Source organism: Wasmannia auropunctata, unplaced genomic scaffold (assembly GCF_000956235.1).
Source record: "Wasmannia auropunctata unplaced genomic scaffold, wasmannia.A_1.0 LD336032.1, whole genome shotgun sequence".
Classification (NCBI taxonomy): Eukaryota; Metazoa; Arthropoda; class Insecta; order Hymenoptera; family Formicidae; genus Wasmannia; species Wasmannia auropunctata.
In genome coordinates this window covers 394,218-412,678 of record NW_012026858.1, presented here as the reverse complement: position 1 = coordinate 412,678, position 18,461 = coordinate 394,218, and the positions used below count along the sequence as shown (strand labels likewise).

At 36.9% G+C, this 18,461-nt stretch overlaps 1 protein-coding gene across 1 annotated transcript; it reads right to left on the bottom strand.

The window, feature by feature from the left end:
* Positions 1 to 1,432: 1,432 nt before the first annotated feature.
* Positions 1,433 to 17,984, bottom strand: LOC105452410 (persulfide dioxygenase ETHE1, mitochondrial). The gene is made up of 6 exons (XM_011693470.1): positions 17,529 to 17,984; positions 13,212 to 13,356; positions 10,048 to 10,233; positions 5,596 to 5,684; positions 3,588 to 3,798; positions 1,433 to 2,073 (listed from the first exon to the last, which is right to left on the bottom strand). The coding sequence occupies exons 1-6, from the start codon at positions 17,835 to 17,837 to the stop codon at positions 2,006 to 2,008; spliced, it is 1,008 nt and encodes a 335-aa protein (XP_011691772.1). The 5' UTR covers positions 17,838 to 17,984; the 3' UTR covers positions 1,433 to 2,005.
* Between the last annotated feature and the right edge of the window lie 477 nt (positions 17,985 to 18,461).

The window sequence follows — 18,461 nt, the reverse complement described above, 5'->3', positions numbered from 1 at the left end:
CCCTCTGAAATCAAACGAGTATAAGAAAATTCAGAATTTGCTCTCTTATTTTTACAAATAAAAAATATGTTTGTCAAATGTGAGAAAGCTAAAATACAACACAGGTACACAACGTTTGGACTCCTCGCGGTAGTTCGTATTAAAAATTTGGATCATGCCTCCCTCTAGAAAAAAAGCCTGCGGATGCCCTTGGATGATGGCCTTTATCGCTATACAATGTTGAAAAAGTTTGACAGCTCGAGATTGGACGAGTTACCGTCGGTGATTTTCATTCGACTTAAGAGTCTATGAGTTCTCCCGTTAAACCTATCGACACGTAAAAAACGTATTATGTAAAAAAAATTTTTTTAACGGCAACTTAAAGAAGCACATTGTATCACACGCGTCGAGTGCGTTGTCAAGTACTACAAAGTAAGTGATAACTCAAGGCGGATGTAATTCGCGAAATTGAGGTGTTATACGGGGAACTTGGTGGTCTAAGAGGGAGAGACCTCTTCTCGAGCGGGCGTCGCGACGTCGCGACGCGGTCGAAGGGATGACAATCCTAAATGCATAGAATATTTTAACGCGAGGTGCCCCGAGCTTAGCGAAAAATATTTCGGTCGATTGTTTTATTCGTCGGACGATGTCATTTATGTCTTTCCAACGTTACGCCCCTCGGCAGGTAGACTTGAAAGATAAAAGTTTAAAACGAGAACCCGAAAATCGTGGCACGAAGTTTTGTTATTCACTTCAGCCTCTAAAATTGAATTAACGAAGTATCCCGGCAATTAAGCCCAGTGGAAAAAAAATTCCATTAAGGAAAAATCTACTTGAGAGCCCTCGGAGACATTGTCCATAAAATATTACGCCGTAACTCCGAGACGCCGTATACACCATAGAGAAAAAAAAGGCATCAGCGTGCAAATTTCTCGATAAATTCGAAACAAGAAAACGCGGACATTCGTCCCGAAAATTCTTAACAAAACTATGTCACGCATACGCCGGGAGATTAACGACCGTGATAATATAATTTTATTTCTACCGTAAACAAAATTACGTCTATTAAGAATGTTGTACAACGTTCCGTCATTCGCGGTCGCACATTTTATACATGTCGTATCCCTCAAAGAACATGAAATAAACGCATAAAACGCGCATTTTAACCCATTAAAGCGTGCACATGAAATAAAGCGCTCATTTGATACGCGTTATCGGTTACGTTACTGTTACGATGAATAAAACGCTAGTACGAGAAGGCATGCAAACAAAGTACCATGATTAAATTTTAGCATGTAAAAAGAGGATACCACATGTCTCCCGTTTAACGTATAAATTTTTAGGTAGGTTCTAATGCGCGCGTTAAAATAGCGCGGATATAAATATAAATAAATAACGGTTGAGAGCTCGTGCAAAACAGAGTGGTGGAAAATAATTCAACGATATCAATATGTTATGTGTACGTAAATTATATATTAAAAATTACTATCTATCATAATATCACATATGCCTTGTATCATTCTTTTCAATACTTTCTGTTAAAACTAATAAGATACACGTGACTATTCCTCCATTTATTATTAACCTTCGGTATTTACTCCGAAATTTCCTCAACTGGGTTCCTATTCGCGGGTTCAATCACCCGATAAAACTTTCAGTTAATCTCTATCGTTGCTTTAAAATTAACGCAGTTGAATCATTTCTTTTTCATCTTAAAGGTAAAAATCCGAAGAATAAGATTATTGCAATTTAAAATTACGTAAAGTTGAGTTTGAAAAATATATTTGTTATAAACAATTTTTTACAACGCTATTTGGAGTTTTAGCGCTTAATTGAAAAAAAAGTTCGCTGGACCCGCGAATATCGATTAGGGTTAATAATATCGACAGGGTTAAAATCGGGAATAATCCTCGCTAGTCGTGACATGTAAACCTTAACTATCAGGACCATGTATTATTAATAGAGTTGTGTAGAATTACAATACTAGCGTGCTAGTGCATCGGCGCTGCAACGCTGTCAATAATTTTCATTGTTCGCCCTTTTCTTCTTCCACCTCGTATAGACCGCAAACTTTGTTGGCCGGTACAGCTTTATCTGAAACAACGTTGTACTATACGTTCGAGCTCTTTGTTGCAAAAATGGCACATGTCAAACGCGGGCAATAATCTAATGTTTTCCTATCGATTTCTATTTTCGACTAACGATTTATTCACTGCATAACTCGTTGTTCGCATTGCACATACGCGACAATCGTTTCTCATTATACATTCTATTTTATTTACGAAGCAATTATACTTCGATAATTCATTGTTTTACCTATTTAGTTTTGCCCGAGGTTTTGCCCTTATTCGTGCAATTTTCGAAATTCGGCTCAAGCCCCCCGTGAGATAAAGGGCTCGTTTATTCAACATGCGACGGTATGCAAACCAGCAATTTCATCGATTTTCTTTCGCTCCACCGGCGGGATGTAACGGCGTTTCTGTTCACATTTAATATTTAGACGCGCCGCGAAGAAGAGTTACGCGAAGGCGACGCGGTAGCTGCAAATTTATTCCTTCTTGTGAAATCGTTTCCGTCAATTTTCCTTTAATTTAGGATCGCGTCACGCGTGAGAGTCAAATCAAAGAGACGGAAATGACGAAAAAAAGAAAAGCAATTCAAGAATATAAGAGAAATTCAATTTTGAAAATTCGTCTTGAAACCCCGATTTCTGATATGATCGAACATAATTGGAAATTCGAAAGTCTCGGAAAATGGATTCGTGCAAAATCCTTTCTTAATTCATCCATCCTCCATAACGGGCTCTCTCTTTATCATTTCCTTCTCTACCGCGTCAATATCACATAACTGTCAATGAAGTTTTTCGCTTAACTTGCGCTTTGCGTCGCTTCACATCTCATTCGATCGATTCAAACGTCGGAAAAAGTTACGCGTCCGCCACTTCCGCAAATTTGCGCGGAATTCGAGAGTTTTCACTTTTTCGTCGTAAAGAGAAGCTGTACGTGATCAAGCGCCACGTTGTTCGAACGACGTGATCTTCTCGGAGCGAATTCAGCTGTTCGGCTGCTTTCCGGACCGTGCCGAAAGGTAGGACGACGCCGCGTAACGCCCCAAAAGACGGCTGTTAGCTTATCAGCGAATCGAGCTGATAGCAGCGGAGCGCGCGCAACCCCAAAAATAGAATGCGAATCCCGATGGGACTCTCGTGCAACCGCCTTGGCTTCTTCGTGGGAACCATTTTGATAACGCCTCGTAGATAGCGCAACACAACCTCTCCGTTGTTCCATCAATACATTAATTATTTCCGATCGCTATCAACGGCGTTGTACCGCCTAAGCCTATAATGCTTATAAGACCCGGAATTTATAATAACGAGGTAGACTGCGAAAAAAAAAATTTTACGACAAAAGTCGACGCTATAACGGAACACGCGCTATCTTAACAAACTATAGGTTTTATGCTAATATACTTACTTCGTGTACCAGATCTCTCAATGTAAATTTTACGTTAATAATTACGTTGAGAGCGACGTAAAAAAAAAAAACGCGGATAATAGAAAAAAATCGTGACCGCGCATCAGGTAAATTAAATATCTCTGCTAAACTTACCGATCATCTTGGGATAAGGCAGGTTGAGGTTGTTCATAATTCGGATGAACTCCTCCAACGACTTGGACAGCCTGGGATTAAGGGCTACCTCCTCGGCCACGCTGGTGACGGTTCTGCCGTTGTAATCGTGTGCGGGGTATAGCCGGTAATTTCGCGGCAGCGTGAAGATCATCTCGTGAACGGATTTGTACAGGATCGCGGCGGATCCGCCCTGCGCACAGGTGGCACGGTAATTCAAACGGACGGCAATTGTGTCATAAAGCTGCGAGACTTGTAGTACACACGAGAGAGTAAACGGCGCGATAAAGAACGATTAACAGGTAAAGATAAAGAATGAAAAAAAATTTAAATCACATATCAATTAATTCGTGCAACAAAAATCCGTGGAGTTGTTGAAAAAAAAATTCATCAATCTTAATAAAATTTTTACAGATACAGAGATAATTCCCGCGGCGATGGAAAGTGGTACTCGTCGGAATTAAATCAATGTCGGTCCCATTAGTCCTGTTACTGTCCAGCAATAGAGGGAAATTTGAAGCGAAGTTTGAAGCACGCCACGGGCAAAAATAATGATTCCGATCGTTCTCCTGTGTTAAAGCGTCATTTAAACCGAGCTTTCGAGGGAAGAAAAGGTCGTGGCACGTTTATAAAATGCACCGACGCGCGGTCGGTCGAGCACGATGACGGACGGCTATTCATCACGCGAGAGTTGCGGAGAAGAAGTCTTTCATATTCCCGGTGATATATCGACGTTTATTTGCACTACGTGCGACACGTAGGGAAAATGTTATTGCGCGCGTCCGTCTCGTCGTTTCGACGAGAATTCAGGATGCCGCCGCGTCTGTTCCAGGTCCGGCATCGATCGTCAATTAGTTATGATGTTCCAAATAAATCATTTATCGACATCCGACAATTAAATCGGCGACAAGTCGCGAACGGCACTTCCGGTTCGGAGAAAAAGATTTTTTTGATTAAGCGGTAGCGATGCACCGAAAGAGGACGCAACGGCAACTTGCTGGCTGAAATTAATACTTGGGTCAATGAACTCGGAAGTGCGGGTCGATCAATCTAGGAAGATTTTCATGAGTCACGTGCAATTTGTCTACACGGTGTGCCCAGAATTATTGCACTTTTTCACTTGTTTTAAACAAATTTTATATAGGATTGATCACTTTGAAAGAAATTTCGATTCCGCAATTTTTCTCCGCAACTTTCTGAATTTCAATATTCCAAATCTATAATTAAATTTCAAGTCGTAAAAATTCCAATTAAGTTTATATAAAACTAATATGTTTACATATGATTAATACATTAATATATTATGCATAGAAGTGTTATATTATTTATCTATACTTAAGAAAAGAATATCTTTGAAGATAAAAAAATCTGCAGTCTAATTAATTATATAATTCTATAACATCTATATTTGATACATCTTCAAATGTCACCGGTTAAGCGAAACAAGAACGTAACAATGGAATATTAGTGCAGGAAATCCGTGTGCAGGAAATATTCTCCGCAGAAAAGCGTGAGTGCGGTTTCCAACTTGACGAGGAAACTTCGCGAAACTGTTCTCTGCACCACATATTCAATGCCGAACATGGTCGTCTAATTGTGAGTTTCGTTTGCCGGCCAGGTTTTATTTAATGGCCAGATTTACGAGATAAATCAGCCGTCAAAGCGGAAAATGGCACGGAGTTAATGCTGAATCGAGATTTTGGGAAAACGCGGCTGCTCAGTTATTTCTTTTACACGACATAAAAGTTCAGAGATTTTTCCCTCGCCTCGCAATTCTTCCCTTTATGCTCGCATGGGATGATACTATAACGGTAGGTGAACGGACTTCGCATTATATGTTATCGCGTTCGTAACGTGAAGATACGACACCGTTGTTCCATTTAATCGCGCATATGTGCAGTGATCGAAGGATCACGCGCGGTAATCACGCGTATCCGGCAAAGACGCACGACTTTTCCGGCGAGTTACTCCCGGAAACCGCGGGGCTTACCTGAAAATCAGTTCTTCCGCATCCCCGTATCAGGAGCGCATCACCCGTGAACGCGATTGCCTGCTCGTCGCAAACATACGTGACGCAACCTGCACAGATATCAGAGATGGAATATTTACGATTATTGTGCTTCACTTCCCTCCGACCGCCATCCGGCAAGTATCCGCTTCGCGTTTTTCACAAGCCAAAATATATATTCATTCTCCTTGCGGCGATTCGCTTCGTAATTCGGCCGGCACGATAAACTGTGCTGTCGCTCCTCGGCTTATTCATTCCATTTGCGACATCGCACTCGGCAAAAAAAAAACAGAAAGGGTAAGAGAAAAAGAAATTGCGGACAGATATATTACGTTGGCCCGAAAAATATCGACACGCGGTAGATAGATGTATCCGACATGGAGAACATGATTCCTATCCCCCGAGATATAAAAAATGGTTTGGAATCGAGTGTGGTAATTGGAAGGTTTTGCGTAAACGTGTGCAATGACTTGTCAAATAATAGAATTACGATAACTATTTTTTTTTCCTACAAATTTTGTAAAAACTAAATCGAGGATAAGCACTTCATAAGAAATGTAAAACGTAACATTATTATTAAGTTACGAAACTACGTTTCGGTATTAGAATTATTTATGTTCTCCACAAGTAGCGCATGTGTAACGTATGTGCTTTACAAAATATTTGCCGGTTTCCCTTTCTCGCGAAATGTATGCGGCGCATTTGCCGTGAAAGAGCTGAAATATCTAGGAATTTAATCAGCATCGTTGGAGTTTTACGGCGTATAGGAATGAAGCTGATATCGAATATCTAACCCGCAGGTATTTAATGCACGCTATTCGCGTATTCGGCACGAAAAATCGAGCCTATCGAGCGAGCCGGATATCGAGATAGCTCAATAGACGCTTTCAGGATTTTTTTCCCGGACAAACGATTGAGTCGCGACGAGTGGCGAATTCGGCGCGATCGATAAGAATGGCCATATCCCTTTTTTTTCGTCCCGTTTCGCCGTGCAAACTCCAGTAGCTCAGTACGTTGCTATATACATGTGTATGTACATGTGTTGCGGAGCTACTGAATACCACAAACATTGGAGACTAAATTAAAAAAGAAGCTGTTTATATCGTCGCTAAAAATTAATAATTTCGGAATTATCAGATAGAAAAAAAGGAAAATTCCATATAAGCTTCTTTGTGCTTCTAAACTAAAATATAAATATAACAGAATATTGGTTTTATTTAATATAAAGTAAAAGTTATTTCAGTGACAGTTTAATCTCAAAATTAATTACAAAATTTAAAGTTAATAGATGAGCAAACAAAATTACTGTCAGACCATTTTGCTAAGATTCAATAAAAAATTTAAGTTGATTGATTCAAGTTTATAATTATCAGTAGTGACGATCAATGTCGGGACAGGCTGTACAAGAGAACTTCGGCCCGAGTGAAACTACCTTAATGATAGAAAAAGATATCAATATAAGAACACGTGCGTTGAAAAAAAACACTGCAGAAAATTGCAATTGAGATATATCCTGGATAGGGAACAGCTCAAGTTAATCACTCCAGGGACTGTATCTCACATGCAACACACGTGTAAAATTCAAAACACGGTGCAGCACATGCTCTTCTTCTTCTGAAGATAATGAAAAAGAAGAGAAATATGAGAAAATAGACAAAGCAACATCAAGATAAAATTTTAATCTTTTTTAAAAAAATTGTTTGGACTGCATAAGAATATGAAGGAGAATTATATGTAATAATGTACGGTACATATAATAAAATACGATATAATAAAATGAAATATTAAATAAAAATAAGAGAACATTTTTTTAAGGGGGAGCATTCAAGCAAAAATCAACTACTAGCAGTCTTTTAGATAAAAATTTGAAATTGTGTACTTTTACGTTGTTTTCAACGCTGAATTGAATGGTGTAACAATAAATTATTTAAAAAAATTTTTCTACCATTTTGAAAAAAAAATTTTTTTTAAATAATCTGATTGTAAAATCCATACTCTTATTTGTTGGATATCTCACATAACATGTAGGTAAAATTTCAGTTAAAAAATTAAATGTTTGTCGTAGTTATAAGGTTTTTTTTAAAAAATAAAGTCTTATTTTTTTCAATATGCTTATATTTAACACAAAATACATGTAATTTGTAACAAAAAATAGCTACAAAATAAATTTAAGAAAACTCGGAATAATAAATATTGAGTGATTGTAAGTATTTCACTTTTACTATAAATTTTCTTCAAAAACTTCCTGCACTATATGTTAGACCTTCTTGATGTAAAGCATGTTCTCTTTGTAACTGTGCAGTTCATATTATTTTTCTAGCACGTTTGAAGCATCCGTTTTTTATTCCACTTTTACCCGATTTCCGCTAATAACGCACTTATTGTCATTCAAAGCAAGATAAAAACGGATGCTTAAATATCAAGAGAGAACGAAAGCGAAGTTCAAACGTGCTAGAAAAATAATATGAACTGCACAGTTACAAAGAGAACATGCTTTACATCAAGAAGGTCTAACATATAGTGCAGGAAGTTTTTGAAGAAAATTTATAGTAAAAGTAAAATACAATCACTCAATATTTATTATTCCGAGTTTTCTTAAATTTATTTTGAAGTTATTTTTTGTTACAAATTACATGTATTTTGTGTTAAATATAAGCATATTGAAAAAAATAAGACTTTATTTTTTGAAAAAAACCTTATAACTACGACAAACATTTAATTTTTTAACTGAAATTTTACCTACATGAGGGATATCCAACAAATAAGGGTATGGATTTTACGATCAGATTATTTAAAAAAAAATTTTTTTTTCAAAATGGTAGAAAAAAATTTTTTTAATAATTTATTGTTACACCATTCAATTCAGCGTTAAAAACAACGTAAAAGTACACAATTTCAAATTTTTATCTAAAAGACTGCTGGTAGTTGATTTTTGCCTATTTTCTCTCTTCTTTGCTCGTCTTCAATAAGTAATCTGTATGCCAGAAATGATTGAGTCTCTACTGATGTATTTTTGAATGGAATACTTATAACAATTCGCACGCGTATGTCTTTCTAACAGAAACTGCAATTGATCAGATCGTGCATTCGAGAGAAACGCGCGTTATATTTTTAATCCTTTCAATCCACGTGTAAAATAGCGCTGCCTCTCACCGCCCTCGCAAGAAAGTATTTCGCCACTTTTTCTCGGTGGCTCAATTAATAAAATAATAGACCGGGCGAACGTGCGATCGATCGCGCAAGAAATGCACCCCCCCCCCCCGCCCCCCATCCCTCGCTGATATCGCTGTAGCGGTGCGCGGGACGTGTTCCCTAACTTTTCTGCAACGTTATTAAGCCCCGAAACTTTTCGTTACGGCACTCCGAAAATCTGTGCTTCGTATTCATCGTGCGAGCGCATTAAAAATCGCGTTAAAACCGGATTACCGAATGCGTCGCGAAAAGATTTACAGGATACGACGCCGCACACACCGGCATGCGCGTTGAAGAGAAAAGCTTGAAAAGGAAACGGTTTTAATGGAATTTGGAGTAACTTCTTTCAAGTAAACTGAGACTTAAAACGCCCGCTATTAAAAATGAACGTTAAGAGGCAGAACAACAATTTTCGAAAAAGATAAAGATAAACGATAAAGATAAGAAGAGGGAAAAGTACAAGAACTCATTTTTCACTCGTAGACTCAACAAGACAATATATCATATACATATATCGTAACGCGAAATAGCTCACAGAACATGTCGAGAAAACGCTGAAATCCACGTATGTATCAAATATGATACACTATGCACTTAGCCCCTTATAGGGCGGCGTTGTGCTCTATTTTACCACTCCATGGAGCTGACATATAGGCGATGGTAGGATGCTACTAGCTAAATGGACAATGGTATAATATTTTACCGCTCGAAACCAAAAAAAAAAATAGACAAAAGCAAAAGTTACGTTCCTGACAAAAAAATCGTTTTGTTTTCACCAGTATTATGTATTACTTTTAATCGCGTCAATTAAGCGCGTATCGATTCCCCAAGTTATTGTCGACTTTCTATCTTAAAGATTAATGAGTTGCAAAGTGGAACAGTGTCCAGAGGTGTGTCGCAAAAATACTTAATACGTCATTTAAAACATTAAATAAGAACATTTGTGTCGTTCTGGAAAAAAAATGAATCATAAAGTAATATAATGAAGTATAATAAAAAGAAGAGAGTTATTAATTTATATACGTTCACTTGTAAGTTCTAGAAATCTCTGAATGTTATATAAATTTAGAAATGTTAAAAATTTTGATACACATGATTTCCATACGCGTCGATCTATTATATAATCCGATAATAAATTATCGTTTTATCTCGAACTTCCAATGTATATAAATTCGCCGGACACCCTGCACAAGTTCTCGGGAGTACATTTGCTAACAGAGCCGAATCTGCGAAGACACTGACCTTCGGTGTGACCCGGAGTGGGCAGTACTCTCAGTTGGTGCCTGCCGAATTGGACTTGATCATGCGGCTCCAGGAGCACGTCCGCCTCGGCGCCGCTGCTGCGCGATATCATGGATTTGCAGCCGGGCAACAGGCGCTTCAGTCGGCCCGTTCCAGTAATGTGGTCCGCGTGCATGTGCGTGTTCACTGCAATACAACAACGAGAAAGATTGCCGCGGAGCCAAAGACGCCAGTCATTGTTACCGGCAAATGCATAATCGATAAGCGCAGCCGAGTCCGCGCGCGAGATCGCGATCGCTGTATCATGTTTCCGTAATGCGTTACAGAAGACTCTGTCGCAGAGTCGAGAAAAACGGCGTATCTACGACTGTTCTAACGCAACGTAGAGACACGGCAGTCGCGGAATTATTCAACGGCTGTAAGATTGTACGGAGAGATCGATGGAAGTGTAAATGAATGATTGTAAAGATATGTTCTCCCGTGAGGAATGGCAGGATTAATTTTTTAAAGATACTTAATACCGACATTTGAAAAGTTGAGCGGCGAACAGTTGGCGCGCTTCGACATTGATTAAAAAGTCTGAAATTAATGTCGAAAGTTCGGAAATACCTCTCGTACGTCATTTTTAAAATATCTACGCGTACGTATAAATGCGCGTACGTATAAATGCGCGCACGTGGATATAATTTAGCTTTAATAGATAATTAAATTACATTAAATCTATTAATCTAATTAGCGGCCTCGCTCTCTTTGTACGACTGAGTTACGAATAATGCGCATAGTTTTACGGGAGTGCAGGGAAGGGAGGGGGGCGGTATTAATGGCGTTTGCATTATCGGAAAACAGAGAGAGGTGCATTATGGAAATGTCCGTTTGTTCGGGACAGAATTGGCACGCGCAGAGTTCCGCATAAACAAGTGCATACGTTCCACTTAGCCAAAGCGATCCCTCGCAAAAACCACCACTTCGCGGTTTGATAACGCAATAAGTAATAAGGTAATCCTATCAACCCTTTTTCATCGTGATATACGACGCCGTAAACTTTGGCCCTTCTTGCCGAACCGAAAATCCCTTCGCTATTAAGGGCGCAAATTTCGAAAGGGCTGCCTCCTGCGCGAGTAAGGAACGGATGCTGATTTATCTCGACTCTGAAATTAACACCAATTAAAAATTGAGGTGTTTAAAAGAGGAAAAAACACAAAAGTGTCTTTTGCGTGTTATATAAATCATGTTACATTCTAAATTTAAATTTTGACAACTGAATTTTTTAAAGACATTTAATATATGTATATCAAATTATCACCTACATGGAAAGGACGCTTTTGCCAAAAGATTCTGAAATTTAGCTAGATATACAGATCTAAAAATAATTTTGTCGGAAACTCAAACTAATTGCAGAATATCAAATTTTTTTGCAACACTGCTCATCAACTATTGAGTTTCCAACATAATTGTTTTGATGGTCCAACAAAATTATTTTCAGATCTGTATATCTAGCTAAATTTTAGGATCTTTTAGAAAAATCGTTCTTTCCGTGTAATATATTTCAAAATTACCTGTTCACTTCCTTTCTTATTACACAATTATTGTACACTTATTGTACTTCGAATAACGGACGTTTCCGTGACACAGCTTCAACAGCCGTATACCGCTGGCTCAGTCAAACTTTCGATCAAGGGTTAAACTTAATTAATTTCCATGCAGATCCGTCCGCGCGCGCGATAAGCACGATTTGTCGAAATAACGCTCCCGTTGTCGTCGTCGTCGTGGCGACACACACAGGATCATTATACAGCCGGCCGCGAAATCGCGTATCGGCTCCGTGCTCCCGAAGTCCAAGTTCTTTATCGAAATTGGCGAAGTTCGACAATATGCCCAAACGCGCACTCTCACCGGGTTTATGGTCCACAGGCGTGTTAACCCCCGGGACAATGGCGAAACTATGCGGGGTCCACGACCGTCCTTAGCGGCGGCGGGATTGCATGCTAATTCATTACGAAGTTCGGCAAATATTGGTCGGTTAGTAGGATAGTTCGCGATATAACTCTGCGCCCTCGGCTCGTAAATCACGGCACGGGGCATCGCGTAATTGCCGACAAGTACATTTCCGACGATATCGAGTAACGACGCCGCCCGGTAAGATAATACGTTTTGTTGTTAATTAGTGTACGTAATTAATTAGTTATCGATTCGGCTGTTTTACGGCCGGAATACGTCATAAATGTTAGATTTCTGCAGCCGCGGAATGATTAATTTCGCGTAACGCTAATGCTCAAATGTCAACCTAATAATCGTACATTATTGCGACAGTAATGTAGCTCTTACTCAACTATGCGCGGATCGATACGGTTGAAAAATATTTCTGAACGTTCAAGTAACGTCAAATCTTGCGAAATAAAAAAGGGCAGGAAATTGGAAAAATTCTATTACACGTAACGTTGTGGAAGCTGCTATCGATATTGATTTGGCACTTCGCGAGTTGTAAAAGCTAAAAGGGTAATAAACGTCGATATGTAAAGCTTAACATTCACGGTAAATATTTCCAGAAAGTTTCTTCAAAATTTCATGTACGTAGTTGAGGCAACACTTTCGAGTTTTAATCGATATTTCTAGTCTAATAGTAGCTCTTCAGCAGAACTTTCTGAGAAAGATCGTTTGTATATTATATCATCAAAATGTCACAAGTTAAATCTCCGAAGGAAAATGCGAGGATATTGTCGCGACACTTTATAATATTATTTCAATTAGATACACTATCCTCAAACTTACGTGATCGGGATGATCGACGTAATTATGACATTTTTCCTAACGAATTCAACAATAATCGGATTCTCCCCTCACATTCGGCGTAAGTCGAATTACGAGGTTTAAATAAATGACGATTATAAATGTTGACATAAAACTATTTTTAACAGGCGACTACTTCGCAAAAATTCGAATTTGCTTTCAAAATGTATATACCAGGTAAACTTCACGTGCTATCGAGCTGGAGTAGGTATAACACGCAGAGCACACAATCCCGCGACTAAATAATATCGAATGATACGAAAAACTCGCACGGCACTCCCGGCGCGTTTTCTCTCACGCGTCGATTTTCCGCTATTTTTCGCAAAACCGCGATATTTACGGGCGAGATAATGATCTACGCTCGGTTGACAACTCACGGGCGTATTTCAGCGTTAATCCCAGCTCCTCGACGATTGTTTTGTCACGATCGGCCCATTCGATGACCGGATCGATCAGAATCGCTTCCTTATCGTTGACATCGGCCAGCAAATACGTGTACGTACTGGACACTGGATCGAAAAGCTGGAAAGAGAGAGATTGGAACAGTTATTTCGTTACTTCCTAGTGCAATCACATGCGGATTTCATATTACATTACCTGTATTACGTTAAAACATAAATAACATATTATTCTCTATTTTAATAATAATATCATTTCTCTCGTGATTATGTCTTTATAATTACGTTATTACAAATAATACCGATTAAATACGTACAATGCGCATACATTAAAGCGCTGAAAAGGAACAAAACGTAATGAAACAAGGAGATGATATAAATTAGTATCCATATGACATATTACGTCGTGCGCGATTATAAAATCGCTGGCAAAGGAGATTATGAAATACATTTCTAAATAATATTTACTATACATATGTGTTTCGATTCCGAACAAACCCAATAAAAATACGCCAGATAAGATAATCAACTGCGGGCAACAAACGCATTCACATTTTGCAACGTTTAACAACGATTTGTACATTTGGAATCCTGTCGCATGTTTAATTGCACCCCGACCCTCTGATTCGCATGTAACATGCAAGAGGCAAGGGGACGGTGAAAAATGTAATTCTTTGAATATATACACGAGACTGCGCGAAATTTCATTTTCACGAAGCGCAAATGAAAAACAAAATTTTTTTTTTGCATTTTTTCCCAATGTTAATGCGCAACATTTACTAATCCTGTCAGTACTGACCCGTTTTTGAGGATAATTCGGATGCGTAATAATTTTTGCTTTTAGTCAGATTTTTCATCTGCGTTTTCATCTGATCTAACTCGGAGCTTGAAAAAATGAAAATGAACGCTTTTCGCTTCGAGCGTGAATCCAAATGTGAAGGAAAAATATAATAACGACGCGATGTTTTTTCTTTCGCCGCAGTTTCTTTTTCGATACGATCGTTTATCCATATTCGTTGCAAAAATAAATTTGAATTAAATTCGTTCGGCCAAGCAGGTGGCCCATTTATTGCAACTTATTACTTTGCTGCAATATAATCTTATTACGCCAAGCTAACAGACGTGAAAGTCGTAAAAACAATGGCGAGTATTTCGCATTCCATACGTCAAGATAAACTCAAAACCGATTACTTTTCGATTGATAAATCAAATTTCCGTTCAAACCGTTTCAAACGTCTGCTAAAATTGTAAACGGAAAAGACTCTATAAAAAAAAAACACGCATTCAGTTACGGTTGACCAGTGCAGAATATTATAGAAACGATGGTTAAAGAACACGTCAAAACCATTGCGGTAACAGCACTGAGTAAGAAAAAAAAGAGATTGATTGATTTTACTTAAAACAAGTTCGTTGGTATTATATGATATATGTAGAACGTGCAAAGTTACGTGAAAAATTCCTCGACAATTTCGTTAGAAAATAAATGTTCCATATTCGTGAAAAAAATCCTGTCTTGAGATATTTCAGTCAGCCGGAGTTACTTGCACCTTCAACATCAAAATTTTTACAATCCATATAAACTCTCGGATGTAAAGTTCGGTGTTTTCAAGGTTACTCCGAATATCCTCTCAAATGCGAACGCGAATGCCGATGTTCTCCCTGACCGCGCTTTTCTACATTTTCCTGCAATCCTTTCTCTTATCCCTCGAAATCCGGGATACGGAGTCGCTTTGTTTTATATGCAGCCAACGCAGAGGAAAAGGAAACAAAGTTTAGATACTTTTTTTTTTAGTTGCACTTTTCTATAGCACCTTACAATACTTCCTTTCCTTATCTCTTCCGAAATATCGAATACGTATTCATTTTGTTTAAAGCTGTACAAAAAAAATAGACCCTAAATCTGTTCTTTCAAAATATAATCAACTTCTATACTTTCCAATGTTCTTGTACGTTTTTTTTTCTCTCAAATTGTAAATATGTAAAATTTCAAAAATTATTAATTACTACTAATTTGTCGAATTATTTTTCCGGATTAAAGATCGTTTTATACAATTTTAAAAATGAAATAGAATGAAAAGAAAATTGGAATTTTAAGGATTAAAGATTTGATTGAAAAGAAAAACCAAATATAAAAATTTTGTTTCTAATTAAATGATTATCTTGATAAGATGACTTTAATCAATTCAATTAATTTAATCTAATCTATTAACTTATCGAGTTATACTTATACTTTATACTATTTTGTTAAAAAGAACAACATTAATAATTTCTTATTATTTAACATATAGAAAAATGAATTAAATTAGGAACCGTAAATTATATAATTAGAAATAAAAAAATTTTCTCTTGATTGAATTAGCCGCTGATTAATTAGTTAATTCGGAATTTGATTAAGTCTTCCTTACAGAAATTTAATAAACTGGAAAGTAGTGATTTATTAATTATTTATTTTAAGTATTAAAAACAGTGAATAGTAGCAAAAAATATAAACAAAAAAATGAATAACTTTCATTATTGAATTAAATTTCTGTAAAGCTTTTATCTTTACATTCGAAAAATGTGAAAAAAGGTGATATGCCTAATCTAATCCTACATTCAAGATCGTGTTAAATAAGTACGCTTTTTTCGGCTATTCCATTGGCCGAATCTTGAGATCGTTCATTCGAATAAACTTAATCGATATGTACCAGCTACTTGCATAGTTTAAAAATATTTAATTTAATTAAACTATCCAAATATCTCAAATCTTTTAAATTACTTATTTCAAACTCTATATAAAAATATATACGATCTTGCAAACGATCTTATACAAAGTTTAATTTCTGTCGACTCTGACTGCAGCAAATATAAAATAATCATTTAATTAAAATAATAATTAATTTAATTAATAATAAAATGTGGATCGTCAAATCGTTCTAATTACACTCCAAAGGTTTTCACGTGAAATACAAACAAGTTCAAAAGAAAAGTTAATTGTTTAAAAGATATTATTAATTATCGGCTAAATTAATACCACGGGGTGCCTTCCATTTAGCGACACAAGCATTATTCTGTCTTTTTTCAACATTCAATAACAAAGACAGAATGATGCTTGTATCGACTAATTGTGTGACTTGTGCGTGCCGCTAAATCAGGGTTGTGCACCTGTGCGTAAAATATATAATAACGACTCTACGTTTACGTGTAAACAACGTAAACTATTGTAAAAGTGTTATTTATGTAGACAGTCAGTAAACTATATATTTATTCATTTAATAAATACATATAATTTAACGTTTATGTAAAAAAAACTACCGCATTTGAGTAAGAAAAATTCTCTACATTCTTAAAAATCTTAATCTCGTAGTTAAATTAATGTTCAAAATACATCAAGAATATCCTAAAGATGTCGTGGTATCTTTAGCCTGTTCCTAGATATATTTTGGACATTTCTACCATGGATAGAGACTGCTTTATAATTTAATTCTTATATTTAATATTGTATATATTATGTATTATTAGCAGGGTTGTGCATCTACGCGTAAAATATAATACTCTACGTTTACGTGTAAACAACGTAAACTATTGTAAAAGTGTCATCTATGTAGACAGTCAGTAGACTATATATTTATTCATTTAATAAATATATATAATTTAACATTTATGTAAAAAAAAATTACTATTTGAGTAAGAAAAATTCTCTGGTTGCATTTTTAATCTTAATCTCGTAGTTAAATTAATGTTCAAAATACATCAAGAATATTCTAAAGATGTGGCATCTTTAGTCTGTTCCTATGATACATTTTGAACATTTCTATTGTGGGTAGAGACTGCCTTATAATTTAATTCTTTTATATTCTATATATTAGTGATACAATTTACAATAGTCTACATGGTTTACAAGTCTAAATTGTCTACGCAACAAAAAGACCATGTAAACATCACGTAGATTTCACGTAAATAATCCGTGTAGACGTAATCTTGAAATCTACGGCACAACCCTGATTATTAGTGATACAATTTACAATAGTCTACATAGTTTACAAGTCTAGATTGTCTACGTAGCAAAAAGACCATATAAACATCATGTAGATTTCACGTAAGTCGTAAATAATCCGTGTAGACGTAATCTTGAAATATACGGCACAAACCTGCGCTAAATGGGAGGCACCCACAAATCCATTTATGACCGGAGGATCTCGAACGTACGTTTACGTTCGACAATCTTAAAGTGACGCTCGTCAGATGACGTTGGCGGCCAAGTCGAGCCCCCCTGCTGGACATGCGCCGATTATCTCTCGCGCGAATGTCACTTACCTGGCGAAACAGGAAATCTCTCGAAAAGGGCACGCGCTCCGTCAGAATACCAGCCATGGTGTGCTTCATGCGCGTCCCGTTCCCCCGCAGAGCTAACGGCGACGTTACTCGGTAGAAATTACGAATCATGATTCGTTGCATCCGTTTATATATGGAGCCACTGCCGCACTCCTCTCGTCGCGTAGCGCCGCGTATAACTACCGACGATAATGACACTCCAACAATGCCGGTCAATTCATCACTCCCTCGTATCCCGCAACATTGCGCAATATGGTTATCTCTTGCCATCTTTTTAATATCGCCTCGCATAATTTGCCACGTCACGTTGCGCTTATTGCCGATTGTTGAATCATGAAAAGATAATTTCTCAATTAGGCTAATGCGAATTACGTGTTATCGAGTGATATGCACGGGCGCATCGTAGACACGCCTCTTCGACAAGGTCGCCCATCTCGAAAAGCGTTATTCAAGGTTTGTTTGTTCCTTGCCGCCGGACTGTATATACAAAACTTTCTGTCTCGTTTTAGCAAACTTTAAATATATATATATATATATATATATATTTAAAGTTTATATATATATATATATATATATCTATTTCATTTTAAGTATGTATAGTACAAGAGTGTATACATATATATACACTATATATAGTTCATCATAAAGAATTCAGACATGTTTGGTTCTCTACCAATTTTAATTGCTATTTAGCACTTATTATCGCACCTTTCAAGGATCATGATTTATAACAGGATTCTGACAAAGCCATTCATTTAGCTAGTCTTAGAAAATAAAATATGAGACTTTATGTATGTTAAAAATCGTGTAAATAATCGACTTATTGATGGCTTTGTATATCTAAACTTTGTTTTAATTATTGATCAAATTGGCTATTTATAAATTTATTCCGGTTGCTTAACGTTAATTGTGTAA

What these genes read in the sequence shown, in the direction of transcription:
- LOC105452410 (XM_011693470.1), bottom strand. Translation starts at nt 17,837, where the DNA reads ATGCGAGGCGATATTAAAAAGATGGCAAGAGATAACCATATTGCGCAA. An exon ending in GAGATTTCCTGTTTCGCCAG is followed by an intron (nt 13,357 to 17,528) that starts GTAAGTGACATT and finishes CTCTCTTTCCAG; the next exon opens with CTTTTCGATCCAGTGTCCAG. An exon ending in CACTCCGGGTCACACCGAAG is followed by an intron (nt 5,685 to 10,047) that starts GTCAGTGTCTTC and finishes ATATCTGTGCAG; the next exon opens with GTTGCGTCACGTATGTTTGC.